General features: G+C 32.1%; 1 protein-coding gene across 6 annotated transcripts in view; it reads right to left on the bottom strand.

The window, feature by feature from the left end:
* Galphaq (G protein alpha q subunit) overlaps positions 1-16333 on the bottom strand; it is a 40910-nt gene that overhangs the window by 11080 nt on the left and 13497 nt on the right. For all 6 annotated transcript variants that reach the window (XM_018512474.1, XM_018512469.1, XM_018512471.1 and 3 more), the window contains exon 2: positions 703-887. In XM_018512474.1, the coding sequence (XP_018367976.1) occupies positions 703-887 (185 nt within the window). The remainder of the gene's footprint in view (positions 1-702; positions 888-16333) is intronic.

The following is a 16333-nucleotide window of genomic DNA, read 5'->3' on the forward strand; positions in this document are numbered from 1 at the left end:
AAAGAAAGCAAAAATTATAATGTGAAGTGTAATATTTTTACCAGCTCTGGAAAAAAATTATATCACACTAATTGGAAAAAATTCTGATTCGATTAGAGATTCAATCAGAAAGGTACAAATCAGATACTTGTAATTAAATTTATTAAACATTCTAAGCACACGATATAATTAGAAATTCAATTACGATAACTAAAATTCTGATTGATAGAATCAGAATTCATTTTTTTGTACTTCTTGTTGGTAAACAACGAGAACATTTTTCTCAATAAAGACACTGCAATAAAACTGTAAATTTACATCTAGTGTCACTCCAATTTCGAAAATGCCGTAGAAATTTATATTTTCTGTACAAAAATGAACGTTATATACATATGAAATAGTTCAATAAAGTCAATATCTATATTTAACAATACAATTTTATAGTTTAAATGAAAATTTTCTCATTTTATCTTGAAACACGTCTACTTTTAACTGAAATAATATTTTAACCAGATATTATATTCTAAATCGTCAAACTTTTGTATTATTTTAAATATAACAGAAAAAACTTTAATATATATTTTTTGTAATTTTTTCATTTTGTTAAAATATACGTGTGATGCAATTTGCGATATTTATTTATTGCTGCTGTAAAATTCAAAGATTTTCTTTGCATAGACCTATTAATTATGAGCAATCGATAAAATTGTGAATGATACGCACTATATTCGAGGAATCGCCATACTGGATCTTCAGGAGGTCCATCGCCCGGATCATGGACTGCATCGCCATAAAAATGTTTTGGTACACAAGTTTGATAAATCCCCTCTTATCCTCGTCCGAGTAGCCGGAGCCATGGATAATCCTCATCTGCTTAATGAAGGTGGACTTGCCCGACTCGCCGGTTCCTGTGACAAAGTTTCGGTCTTCATTAGCTCGCTGTTAAAATAAATAAATAAGTAACGGTTTTTCTCTTTTGGGGAGCGAGATACTATGCCGAGATTTCCGACCGGACGTATTTAAAACTTTTATATAAGATAACGAAGCGCAAAATTTCTAGCGATTAAATTATAGTAAATAATTAACAAATTATTTAGATATAGTATATAACTTTTCGGTCAGTGCCGTTTTCAAATTATTATAATAAAGAAGACAGATGATACCAAAATATAGAGAGACACATTGTTAAACTTATTACGTCAAATTATACTCAATTTGAGTTATTTTTAATTACTTCTATGGGTCGCCACTGCTCCTACGCAATATGACATTAATTTAAATAAAACAATGGAGTTAAACAATTTAATTCAAGCAAATGTATTAAATTTGACTTGAATTTAGTTCATTATTTACTAAGTACATACATTAATGTGGACGTTATTTACTTTGAAAGTTAGCCACAAAATGAATTGATTTACATTTTGATTCAAATGTAAGTTAAAAATATTACAATAAAATGTGTTAAAAATAATAAAATGTGTTAACTCAAAAGATTGTATTACCATAATTTCTTTGATATCTAACAATACAATATACTGTTCATTATTAAGATTAAAACCAACGGCACATAATGCTTGCTTGTTTTCTTACTGGATTGCTAATTGAATTAGAATTTTGCCAGTGTATTGGCTGCGGTGCTGACAATGCTGACTGCACTATCTAATCAAGCAATCCAGCAGAAAAACAAGCACCGCTGGCTTAATTATTTTCATTTAATCGGCATAACACAACAAAATATTGCAAATTAACAACATGTATGCGTACACGCATATAAAATTTAAAAAGTTCCACTATATAAAAGAAAAGATGATATTACGGCTAATATAGATTAAGGTACATTTAATTACCTACTTTTCCATTCTTCTTAAATTTAAGCGTACTATTATACGAATATATGTATACTTGAGTGTGTTGTTTGTTATTTAACATTTTACTTGTATACATGCGAATAAGTTAAACAATAGCATGGCATTTTGCTAATGTGGCCTCCTGTACATGTTGATTGTTGATCTCTTTTTCGAGATTTTCATATCAAATTATTCCATAAATCGATTGTAGCTCTACTGTTATAACCTATAGTTTATATTACATATATATATTATAGATTTTTAGTACTGAACAATTCTATGCGGAAGAAGTATGTGTACATATATACATATACATTTGCATACAATTCTGCAATATTTTACTTTCTTGTTTGTAACACAAATATTATTTTTTAAACAAAACTAATTTTTTAAATCTATATTTGTGGAAGGCTACATTACCATCCCTATTTTTACAAACAGTATGTTAAGTATCTAAATAAATGTTTCGTAACTTTTTGAGTTCTAGAATCGATTGAACAACACGCTTTGGCGAATTTAAATATTTATTATTAATCAAGTTATTGTATAAAACGTAAATGGGACGCCATAATATCTGCACCTTCTTCTCTACATATAATATATATACAAATTCTGATATCAGCTTCTAGCTCGACACATTTATGACTTTGCGTCTCGCGAGTCGCGGGAAGATTGCCCGCTTCTGGGAAACGGCGGGGTGATTATGCCGGCTAGATGCAAGTGGAGGGAGAGGGGTTGCTGCCGGCGCGGCGGCGGCGCAGGCGGCGGCGACGGCGGCACCGGGCGGCGGTGGTGCTGGCGCTGATGCTGTTGCTGGCGGGGGGGGGGGGGGCGGGGGGGGGGACTTACGAATATCACTCCCAAACGGCGGGGTAATAATAATATCGCATTGCATTAGGAGTGTCATTCGAGATCTTTCGTTTTCTTCCTCCAAATTGAAGCTTGGAGAAAAATCACGATTGCGGGCTTCCAAGATGAATCATCAGAAATATAGAACACTGGCGGAGAAACTTAATCGCTTAATAACTTTTAAATATAACATAATATAAACGATAAGGCATTTATTAGGCATATACTATTAGATATCAAAGGAGCAATGGCAACCTAATTTCTTGAATTTTAAATAACATTTTCTTATTTTTAACTTCTATATATGTATGTCAAAATGCAAATCTATTTCTGTGGTTAGTTTCAAAATAAACATCATCCATATTAATGTATATAGTAAATAATAAATCAAATTTGAGTCAATGCAGTTTCTTGAGTTAAATTGTTTAACTCTATTGTTTTAGTCAAATTAATGATATAGTGCGTAGGAGCAATAGCGACCTATAGAAATGAAATGACTAAAAATAACTTAAATTGGATATAATTTGACATTATGGATTTAACAGTGCAATATGACCTTTTAACTGCTTTGAACAATACACGTGATGCGTATATATGGAGTAATATATAATATATAACATAAAATATATCCTGATAGGTATAATATAATATAGTATATATAAATTATCTCATAAAATATCCTAATTGACAGATAAATTGAGAAATGAGTAAAGTTCGAACTGGAGCATTTAACTCTTTTTGGATAGTATTGTAAAATACATAGAAAATTTATATCGATAGAAAGAGAGAAATGTCATAAATGTGGATTTGTTAAAATTTCAAACTTTACTTGCATTGTAGGAATTGTAGAAATTGTTATGATAAAATATATTCCGTGAAAAACACTCAACTGTTCATTAAAAATTGGATGAGGTTTTTTAGAATCGAAGGAATTTAATAAAAGAGAACGAGATGAAAGCCAATAAATTCCAAAAATCGTATCTAAAATGGACCTTATAAATTATGAACCATATACTCATCGTTTTTCTCCGAGATGCTAAAACTTTTAATCACAAATTTCTGTAACTCTTTCATTATCGATACATTTAGTGTAAAATATTTACCAGTTTCGATCGATAGCTTCCCTGAAAATGTTTTCAGCTTCGTCGAAAAATCTATCGTTAAAATTAAATGATCAAAAAGCGAGAAGCGTCGCGTTCCGGGTATCGGTATACTTCGAGGAACCACTCCCAATTCCGTCAGATAAGGGAATGAGTGTTTGCTACACTTTCCGGCTGCGTAATAATGTTGGGCGCGCAACCTGAATCGATCTTCATGCACGCGAGGGATACACTGGGTGCAGAGAAAAGAGCTTTTTATGCGCGTCGCCAAGAAAAGACGCTTCGCGCGCCCACAAGCACGCCTTTCTCCGCCTTAATGAGGATGCAAAAAGGCCACCGGGCATACGCGATACGCCTTTTATCGATGAAGATGGCCGTGTGTTATCAATTGAAAAAACGCATCTCAATCAATCCCCTCTGTCCTTCTGCACTCGATTGGCAGCATAGATATATTTTGTCTATGATTAGGAGCAATTCTTTGCGTCACGATGAAAGAAAACAAACTTTGCGTTAAAAAATTGGAAAGTCATTAATTGAGATCCGTGAGATTTTTCCTTTGCTTATCAATTATCTTTCTAGATATCGGACGATATCAGAATCATTAACTTATCGCATAAAATTCAGGATGTATATTGTTTTGAAAGTGAATTTTTATGAAAAAGAATCTTTGAATGTTAAGTGACAATTACACATTACGTAAGATAATAATTGTAAAATTACTATTTTAGATAATTCTGTATTATCTCGTAATAATAATTTCACAATTATTCCACGTAAAATTATTTTGTGTTATCTTTTAATAACAGTGAATATAAAAAAGTCTCAATTTCTTATATATTGTAGAAACGTTATCAATTTTCAGTTCGGGGCAGCCTAATATTAAATTAGAAATTATATTAAAGTCTGATTAGATTTGTCGGGTCTTCTCAAGATCTATCAGGGAATATCAATCTCTTAAGAAGAATCTGGTTAGATGCACGGAAAGAACAATTTTGCTAAAGTATTTGAAAATTTAGCTATATAAATATAGATTTGAAAATAATTTTGTTGAAATCAAATTAATTACGTATAAATGTGAAGCATGACGAGCAATGTTACAAAAAGTTTTGACATTCTAATAATCAGTTTGAGTGTCCTATTTAATTATTTTGATGGTCCAATAAAATTATGCATTTTTCAGCTAACTCATTTAAATCCTTGCTAGTTATTGTGCGATGACGAAACTCACACGTGCAACAACAGCGCGATTATATGATACGGGAAGTGCGTTTGTCGTGCGTTTGCTTAGGTGCTTAAGATTGTCTTTGAAGTCTATATCTTCGTAGAGTTACGGCTCTATCGCCGATCAATGTCAACGATGATTACACCCCGGTGACTGCATCGCGCGCTAATTTTCTCGCGAGCCATGCTCAGTTATTATATTAATCACAGTACAGTTAATTAAGATGTGCACAGTTAATTAAACTAGATAATTCCCTGTCGGTCGCTTTCTCAGAAAATTGACCAGAAAGTGGCAAACTTTCTTTATCTTCTTAAGTTTTCTACTTTTAATAATAATCGTGTAACACATACACAAAATTATATTTCTTATCTATATTTTTGTTATTTATATTTCTAGTTACTTTTTTTTATTTATATATATTTACTGTTATGTTATATACTTTTTATAGTATTTTCATATTAAAGATATATACAAGTAAATTAAGAAAATAATTAATTTTGTAAACTTTTTTCTATTGTTTTTTTTATTTTACTCTTTAATTTAAAGAAAAAAAGATTCAAATAAATATCAAATTGTTAGAATAATTAATTTTTTTCATTAACAAACTTAATTTTTTATTTTTTACCGATTTACGTTAATGCTGCGACGTTTATTTATAATAACGAAATCGGATTTCACGATCGTTCTGTATAAATGCTATTTTAGTTTCACGCAACGTGTGCTTGCGGCGCGAGTATTAACGGGTTAATATTAGCTCGCGACAACATTCTCTGATTGTGTGGAGACATCGGATGGCATTGGCAGCGATTTCAGGAGATCCCGATCAAAATTGACTCTTGAACGCCAAGAGGAAAAGCGAGGAAAAGGAAGCGGGTTAATGAATGAACGAGAACCGATGGTGGGCGTAAAGCACAACCTAAGCTCTCTTCCGGTATTCCTTCAACGACGTAACTAAAGCTAGAACTCTCGTTCAACTGGGAAAGAGAAGAGAGAGGAGAAACTTAACCTCACTATAAAATTATTTTCCGTGGAAGAGTATGCTGACTTCGCTTATCGAAACTCCGATCGGCTGGCAGTACAGATGCATTGCGAATTCGCTTTTTTGACCTTCGTGCTTTCGAAAATCGTTTGATGTGATGAAAACCGCGGAATTTCAGCCAACACTGATTTTAACTTTAAAACAATTCTTTTTAAATTCGAACAGAAATAGTATTTAATATAAAAATATTGCAAATTTTTATATAAAATCTAAAATTGTAATCTTCCAGAAAGTTTCTCCGATATAACAGAGCTTTGAGGAATGATATAAAAATAGACGTAGAAAAAAATTAAAAAACAACGATTCGAATTGCAAATTACGATACGTGTTAAAATAAATCTACAAATGCGAGAATCAAGAAGAATATGATATTTAAATTGAATGATTAATTTAAAAAAAAAAAAAACGCCTCTTCTCATATCCTCGCTGCCGCACGTTTCTGAAAACAGGTTGCTATAGGAATGATTGCGGTATACCAAAGTATTCTTCCCCGCTCGACAAGTTCGACTAGTATGTATTCGAGAGACATCTTGTACGATCATCAAGGACATGACTGATCAGAAATATGTGGAGATGAGTAAGCAACTCAATTGAGATTAATTCCGCAACGCACCCATAATTTTTTTTCTTTCAAAATAATTATATTGAAATATGAAAACTGTGTACAATATAACGCACAGTTGTATCGCACGTTATAAAATAAGACAAATTCTCTTTATAACTGTACCATGCGTGAAACACTATGGCTGCTGGAGAGCTAAATCTGGTAAATATATATCTATGTAAATCTATGTAAATCAGTCCCGTATTCCGGGTAGTATATTTAGACGCTCAAATAATCAAATGTTCTTGCGATATGACTTTAAAAGATTTATCGATTCAAATTGTACAGGATTAAGTCGGAATTAAATCGTTATCGGAACTATCAATTTTTTAAACTTCATTTTATGAATAAATAAAATTACATTTCTCAAACTGCTGATAGATTAACATTGCGCTTATTTACACTATGCATCTATCGTTTCTTTTTTAATACACTAAATTTAAATAAATCATTTACTTGAATAGTGCCAACTAAATATTTACTAGATATAAAGGTATAAGTGTTTATTTGGTACAAGAATCATTAATTTGATTTAGCTGTCATTTATTCTTATTAAGTAAATATTTATTATTATATATTTTATTTATTTATTATAATTATATATATATATATAAATATTTATTAAAATTCAGTATATTTTTTCTCAGTATACATTTTATTACTTCAGTATAACAATAATGATGAAAAATTAATCACATGAATATAGGAAAATTAAATTTATAACATATACATTTTTACGTAAATATTCACTCTTACTATTTTACCAAATTACAAAGAATCTTTTTCATACATGAAACATTTTAATTTCTCAAAACAGGTTAAACCTTTAATGTTTAAGAACATTGTCCTCTTTCGCACATTTTTTTCTGTTGCACTAACAATTTCTAATTTTAAACTGATAAAATCTTAAGGCAATTAGAAGCTACAGTATACAATTCGATATTTAGGAGCGATCCGAATGCTGATAATACTTATTCAAATTAACTCGAACATTCTCAACTGAAAATCCTGTATTCGAATTTATTCGATTAATTCGTCGTAAGGCGACTATTCAATTATTTTAATTCTAGTTAAGTTGTTCTTCCGGCGGATGCTTCGACAGCCCCTCGCATAAAAGGACGAAGCATCGCTCCGCCCTGCGAGGAGGCATGACGACGATCGACACCCTTCTTCTTCGACGTATACCGTCGGCGGGCGAAGGGAAAAGCCCGAATCGACGGACGTGTACGCGCCAAGCGCGGAAGCTTTCCGGGGCGGTGGAAGCTCCGCCGTCGCCGGGGGTGGGTCGATAGATGCCGACGTGGAGAGATAGGGTGAGAGGGAGAGAGAGGAAGACAGATAGTGCACGCTGGCTAGAACGAGAGAGCAGGCAGAGCAGAGCTCTTTCGTCTCCCAGGCCGCAGCACCACCGCGCCCCGATATTTGCGCGCCACCCTTTGCCGGCACCTTTAGGCGGCACTCATACCGAATCGCACGTTATGTTCGTACCCGAAGACAGGAAACGTCTGAATGGCTTGTGGAAATAATTCTGCACACGCGAGACCACTAAAAATTTCATGAGAGCCGTACGAGAAACGTGAAGAGAATCTACTGGTTGCATTCCAACATACATTTCTATACATATACGTATATACGTTACAATGCTGTATTTTTTTAATTTTCAAATATCTTCTTTCTATTATACATGTACGATTTCTTAGTATATTTTATTACTTCAATATATAAAAATAATTATGAAAATAATTAATCACATAAACATATAGACAAATTAAGCTTACAATGTATACATTTATTATACAGAACCTTTTTTATATATAAAAACATTTTGATTTTTCAAAACAGAATATATGTGACTTAGGTCTGCAAGATTATGCCGTAAATTTCAAGATTATGTCTACACGGGTTTTTTTATATATTATTTACGTGATATTTATACGAAATGTTTTCATGTTGAAAATTAAAAAAAAAACAAAAAAATAAGTAAAATTTATAATTGTTAATATAAAAAAATATTAATATATGACTTGTTCTTTTCAATTAATCTTTTTGTAAAGTTTATCTTTTCTTTTTTTTCTCTATATTGGAGAGAAAAAGGAAAAAGATGGACGGTGCAAGAAATTCAGCTAAAAAGAATACATTATATCTATTGCCTGTTATCAGTTGTAAGTATTTACATGTGCAGAATTATATATTATTTCCACTATTTCTAATTTGTAACCTAACAAAATATGAACTTCCTATAGATTATAGTTTACATAGATGACATTTTATACATATAGTTTACGTCTATATAGTCTATTGATATTTTACGCGTAAACGCATAATCCTGGTCTGCACATTTGTAATTATCGACACGTAATTATCGTATATTAAAAAGTAGAAAATATAATTAAAAAATGACAGAAAGATTATTTAAAAAATAAATTAAATATATGTCGAGGAAAATGTAAATATCAATGTCTTTAATTTAGCTGCCATGCGATAGTCATGACAATGTCGTGTGGATATATAGGACTTATGAAATCTTCCTCCGGAAATAACCCGAAATGCAGCGAGAATGGTTCTCCGAAAATCGCGTTTCATACGAATTTCCTTAACCAACAAGAGATATCCTCCTTCGTGTTTTCCTCATGTAAAGCGGCGAGGCTTCCACGATTACGAGTCGGTATAATCTAAAATTTAATATTAAAACAATGTAGAAGTTTCCTTTGCTATTATCATATCATATGATTCATTTTTACTCGGCCCGAAAAATTATTTATTTTATTTATTTACCGCACAATTAACTCGCACGAAATGTCATTTCGAAATAATTTCTTTACATTACGTGTAAAAACAAAGCGTGCTGTTCTTCCACAAAATTTGTTGCACAATAAAAAAAATGATAAATATGCATCAATAAATTAACCAGAACAAATTCAATAACATGAAATGTTGTTTCTCATGTTGTATACTTCGAGCAACAAATGACCAACGTACCATATAAGAGGCAAGCAATTTTGACGTCGTGTTGGTCAGGCATTGATATTTTAAATGTATCGATCGAACTTGCAAATACATTCGCGGTCCCCAATATCGGCGAGCGGCCGATTGAATTAGCCCGTTCGCAAATGTGAAATATGCAAATCGTTATAAGTATTTACGCAATTCATGTAAAACGTTACACGTGCTACAATAGCCCGGACTTCATTAACTTCGCTTAACAACGACATTCTGTGTTGCATCAACGAATATCCGATATTGTAAATGTGCTACAATCAATTAAAGGATTACACCTAACAATTTTATAAAGCGTTGTACTGAAAAAAAAAATTGAAAAATCTGAACGCGTTTATCGAAGATTATAAACTTCTCGATCCGTTTGACGCAAGCAAACGTCATCGATATGGTACAAAATATACTTTGATAATAGAATTGACAATGTTACAGATTATAGAGCTCAACTGCCGCGGTTTAACAGCTCACAAATTACAATGCTAATACATTTTTCGGATACTCTGAGAAGATTTAGTATACAGTCGGATTTAGTATAACAATTGGATTAGATTTAATATTTTGATTCGCGAATAATTTCCTCCAATTCTTTCGGATATCATCCGAAAAAATGGATTGTGTGAAAATGAGATAAATAAAAATCTAAGGAATAATTATAGTTTTGGATGACATTTCGTCTACATTTTTAGATTCTAATATTCATGGATTTTGCTAAAAAAAAAAAAAAGATTAATTTTCCAATATACAATGATACTTGTTCACTTTACATTTTTTTCTTGGATATTCTGTAGACAATCCATTATCGACAAACCATTTACGATAGAATCTAAAATGGAATAGCAATCGATAATTACTATAGACGATATTCTTTCGAAACATTTTCAAATATTTTAAGATATTCAGATTCTATTGTAATATTCGTCGATTTTGCTGAGAAAAACTTGATTCTAAATTTCATAAATGTTATTTGTTCACTTTAAACTTTTTCGTTGAGTCTTCTCTGTACAATCCATTATCGACTATACTATCAATTATAATGTATTTATTATCTATGACAGAATTAAAAATAGTGATGAGTGAATGCGTTTGAAAGAGACGGCGTATGGTCTTTTTCCGAAACTACCAATAAGCAATAACTTCCGTTAATATTTCAGTATTTGATGATTTAACTCAATCGCGAGAATTTGTTAACGACCGCATTATATATCGCGACACGTGCGGATGCGGTTTGTCTACACGCGGTTTTCCGCGGAATGACAATACACGCGTGTGTGATTATCGTAATTGAATTTCTCACTTCTTGCTCATGTGTTATTTGAACGTTGTGCTGTGTCTATATGTATGCATGGAATGTAGTGAATAGATATAAAAATAATGATGAACAAGATATCTCAGCGCTGCTACTACTCAACTACTGACTTTAAGAGTATTTAAAATTTCGAATGTAATATACACAATTGAATATTATATCAGTTAATAGATATTATATATATGTATATATAAGAAAAAAAATGTAAATTAAAGCGTGACGCATATAATCAAGATTATAGCAAAGCTTCATAGCTGAAGTGTTAAGCTTCGACTTGAGAACAAATCACGTAATTTAACGAAGCACACAGATCACGCGAGGTATCCTCTAAACGGAGCTCCGTAAGTTTATTCCGTTTGCGAGGATCGTGCGTAATAAAATATTCAAAAGCCCTTGATTTAGCGTGAACAGAAGCAGTGAGAAATATATATTGTCCAAGCAAAATATTTTCGTTACGTGCGTATACACACATGCACATACACGCATATACGAATAGCAAATAACATTACATCACAGTACGACAAAATACATCAATTATACGCCAATAATTATACACACTTTATAAAATGTAAATTATACACTAATAACAACGTACGATAATTGATATCAGTACGTATAGTGGAAGTTAATTGAAAAATAATAAAAATAAACTTACATAACAATATATGAATAACACAGCGTTCAATTGAATCGAAATTTTAGTCCTACATTGAATCTCTTTCAATCTCAATTAAACCTTATAAATGTGTTTTAATTCTTAAACAATCAAATAGGACCTCTTTTAATATATTACTTAATCCACAGCTTCTATTTAGAAAACTTCTTTTGAACCTAAAAGATAGGAAATTTTTCGATAACTGCCATTTACAGGCTCAAAATGTAGGAGCTCAATTTATTAGGTTATTAGAACCTATTGTAATATCTTTAGAGTCTACATACGTTCTAAAACTATAAGGTTCAAAGTAGTATTAATAATACTTTTTAAAAATGTTATATTCTTTTAAGTTCTATTTCGCGTAGTTAGGTTAAAACCTTTCATTTTACGATGATTTTACAAGAAGATTGATTCTCCGGTGGTCAAAAGATCGATACGAAAAAGTTACAGAAATGTAATTCGGAACGCTCTCTGCATATATACGTGTCATTGAATTTGCAAAATTGAATCTGACGTGCACTCGGGCTTCTCGTCCAAAAATGATTACGAAAACACGTAATTCAGTTACGAATGTCCCATTATTGTGCAACACCCTGTTTGCGAGTATGTCTGTTTCTCGCACGACTACTGCTATTAATTATCCGTAGTTATTATCTGATCGCGCGATAAGTGACACTCGTTCAACGGCGTTTCCTGTAGTTAGAAACGCGCGTTGACACATTTTTTACTTTAATTAAACGCCGCTATCGAATTACGGTCTTTTGATGTCGCACTATCCCTCTTCGAATAATAATTAACCAACTAAACCCTTATAAACATATATATATGTTGAATCTTTTAATTTCTCAATGCTCAAAGACAATCTACGATAATTACAATTTAATCCTTTTGTATTTCTATTACAATTTCCATTCAGCTACTTCCTGTTAACTAGTGTCTGTCCCTCTTTTCTTTGAAATTATAATGTAAAAGAAAATAAATGGTAAACCAATTAAGTTATAAGGGTTGTAAAAACAGGAAGATAAAAATTATGGTAAAAGAAACAAATAAAATTGTCTTTCACGTGGAAATATTTATAACAGAAGTAGCTTTACAAACTTTACTTTTACTTCCCCCGAACAATCTTTTCTTTCGGATAAAACACTGGATGTCAGACACTTTAAAAAATTAATTCCAATTTGAATTATTCACGATCCGTTCCCGTATATGTTGTTTTACATGCGCGACAATCCAGTGAGGCGAATGCACTGGTATTGAGAGATCAATTCGGTATATCTTCCCATAGAAATAATTGTTTATAAATCGCCAGTGCATTCGTGCCCTTCCCCTCCCTCTCTCTTTCTCTCTCAGGAGTACATCATATCGTCTGTCGTCGGTGCACGCACACAATGCACATGAAAAGTTGCGCGGCTGTAAAAGTCTTGTCGGCGAGGCCTTTGGCGCACAATCGTGACATTATTTCCCGTACTGAATGCCAACGCCGTTAGGTACATTGTTCAGGCGCGACTGAATGAGCACCGATTAAAAATAAATGGCTATATAACACCGCTGACGTAGGGAAGCAATTTTAGTTATTAAAGAGGGACGCTCCCGAGAAATAAAATGTTGCGTTCGAAGTAAAGGTGAGGTATCGATAAAATGACCAGTTTTTCTGCAACTCGAGCCCGATATACCCTTTCCTTCCCTTGCGTAAGAAGGGTAAATTACAATTAACCCTGGAACGTCACGTTGGAGTATAATGCGTCACGAGCCTCTAGAAAATGCAGTGAAAATCTCATGACATTCTTCGCTAATTATTTTTAAACAATGATTTTTAATTTTTTCATATCTTTTTTGATATCGAAAATATCGAAACTTCCAAGGAATCCCTTCGACCTGTTCTTCAATGACAAGAGATATCTGAAGAGAATTGATTTGCGATTGAAACCTGTTACAGTGCCTATATGTTACACTCTAGTGTGGTGCTCGAAGTTGACTTCTGAAGCGTGACGTTTGAGCATTATCTCACTTCGATTAACATTATTGTTTATATTAACCAATATTAGATATTTAATAAAGGAAAAGAAATATACTTGATTTTCTATTTCTATGAAAAGTCCTATATAATAGATCTTATTTTTTATGACATATCTTCAAAACAATTGGGGTGAAATGTTGAATAAATTTTTAGCTGAACGACTCGTATAAAGTTTCACAAATACACATTGATACTGAATTACATCGTGTGCGCAGATGAAAACAATAATTCAAATCACATTTCCGCTGTTACACTAAAAGTAATTTCATTGGTGGAACTGGAATATTATCGATGCCGTTTAATACTTTCTGTAGTTGCGTGCTTTTGTAACACGCACAATTCCCGTATACGATTTCTGTAACATGATTTATAATATAAAATTAATAGAATGAAAATTAATATACTGAAAAATAATAGCCTTATATTTTCGATAGACATAAAAAATGACTGATATTAATAAAAGAAATGATGCTGTGTACTACTACTATTTTCTTGTCAATTTTGGGATGACCTGTATATATATTTTCGTGAGATATTCTTAAAACAATTGGAGCAAAATCCTTTTTATAAAATGTTTAATAAGTTTTTGGCTAAACGACTCGCACAAAGTTTCACAAATACGCATTGATACTGCAGGATTGTCACGCAGATGAAAACGGTAATTGAAATCACATTTCCGCTGCTAAAATTAATTTCAATAGTGGAACCGGAATTATATGATCGATACTGTTTAATACTTTCTGTAGTCGTTTACTATTTGTAATACGTACAATTTTCTTTAAAAAAAATAGTAGATTTATTATTATATAACCCTTCCGCATTTAAAGAAGTTACGCAAAGTGTTCAAAGAAAAGGTCGATACTTCCGAAGATGACAATAGCGGTCATTTTAAGCAAGGAGAAAGAGAAGTATTTTGTTAATTTATCGCATAAGGATTTAATGTAAATAAATTATGATGAATAGATAAATTAAATTATTGCCATGCTAATTGTTTCCATAAATTTGTAATAATGACGGCGATAAACGTGCGTGATATAAACAGGAAAACTGTACACAAAAAAAACATAATAAATCACAGTCCAACGCTTTCTTTTATGTTAAAAATTGTTGCTAGTTGTTTACGTCTGTCGTATTTGATATTATAGCGCGCATTGTACATTTATGGAATTTTTATCCATAAATAAGATTTATTTTCGTTGTGCAGAAAATATTTCTATATAAAAAGCAATTTTATTTTCTTTCTCTCTTTCATGTTAAACTGTATTTTTTTGTTTTTATGCTTGTGAGAAATAACGTAAAATATTACCAATTGTCAGCAAATTTTTCTGAAATTATACAGGGTGTTTCAAAACTGAAAAATGGGAGCCCGAATATCTTGTACAAAATCGGAAGTGTGCTTTCATTAATCATCTTAAAAATGTAAAGGTACTAATACATAGTATGCTCTCTTTGAGCGACAAGATATTTAAAAAAATTTTTTATAAATAAAATAAATATAAATAAATAAATATATTATTCTTTATTTATGCGATAAGAAGGTTTACCTTAACAAAATTAAAATTATTATACTGAAAATGTAAAAATTAATATACTGAAAAGTAATAGCCTCATATCTTCGTTAGATAAGTAAAGAGTGACGCTGATATTAATAAAAGAAATAATACCGTGTACTCTCTCTGTTTTCTTGTCAATTTTGGGATGACCTGTATAACTTTTTTCTTACATATATATTTTCCAATATTTTCGGATATAACGTATACATGGTTGAAGCACCGACGAGTCGTGGAGTTATACTCTGCGCAGAGTCACGCACGTATTTCGACGCATTTCGATGTTTACGCGATCCCGTCTGTATAAAAGCGATTAATGCGCGATTAACGACCGCGTGTTTTCAGTGATCGCGTGATTGCGCAATCAGCGACGGTGTTTCACCGATTCAATGAGCTCTATTTTTAAACCCGCTCACGGCCCGAGGAACTCACGGGGCTTTTTATCGGCTTATCTGTGTTTATCGCCCACCACGAATAGGAGAGGAAACTCGCGTATATTTGTTGATCGTTAGCGTGGCGATTGTTCGCCACGTACACGTGGAATAATTTGGCGGCTTTTATTCGGAGCGTAACATTATATGTGGCGATTATTTATAGAACCAGTGCCGGAATCTTGAAACGAGTAGAAAAAGTGAGAAACGGAAGAGAGAGAGAGAGAGAGAGAGAGAGAGAGAGAGAGAGAGAGAGAGAGAGAGAGAACTTCCTACGAAACGCACGTGTCCAAAAAGGTATAGATACGGCTAATGTGCGTTGGCTAATATCGAAGGTAAAATATCGATACTTCGATAGTTCAAAGTGTCATAAGTATTCTTACATGAGTCGTGGGGTGCAATAGCGATGTGTAAGCCGTGAATAAAAATGGATAAAAATATAACTTTTATATATACCAGTACTAGTACATATAATATATGACTGCGGCCTAACATGAACTCTTAGATTCTTCATTTTATGATTAAAAGGTGACGCGATAAAGTCACTGTATTTTATATTAAATAAAATTGGACAAAGAAGAGCCTATAATACCAAAATATCAAGTGATTTCATTTTTGAACTACATAAGCGATTAAAAATAAACAACTTTTCATAAACTCTAAGCTTTAGAAGAAGCAAATAAATAATAATCTTTAATAAACTTTTTTCTTTCAAGTATAAATTGTTTAATAAACAT

The sequence above is a fragment of the Trachymyrmex cornetzi genome, unplaced genomic scaffold, assembly GCF_001594075.2.
Source record: "Trachymyrmex cornetzi isolate Tcor2-1 unplaced genomic scaffold, Tcor1.1 scaffold412, whole genome shotgun sequence".
NCBI lineage: Eukaryota > Metazoa > Arthropoda > Insecta > Hymenoptera > Formicidae > Trachymyrmex > Trachymyrmex cornetzi.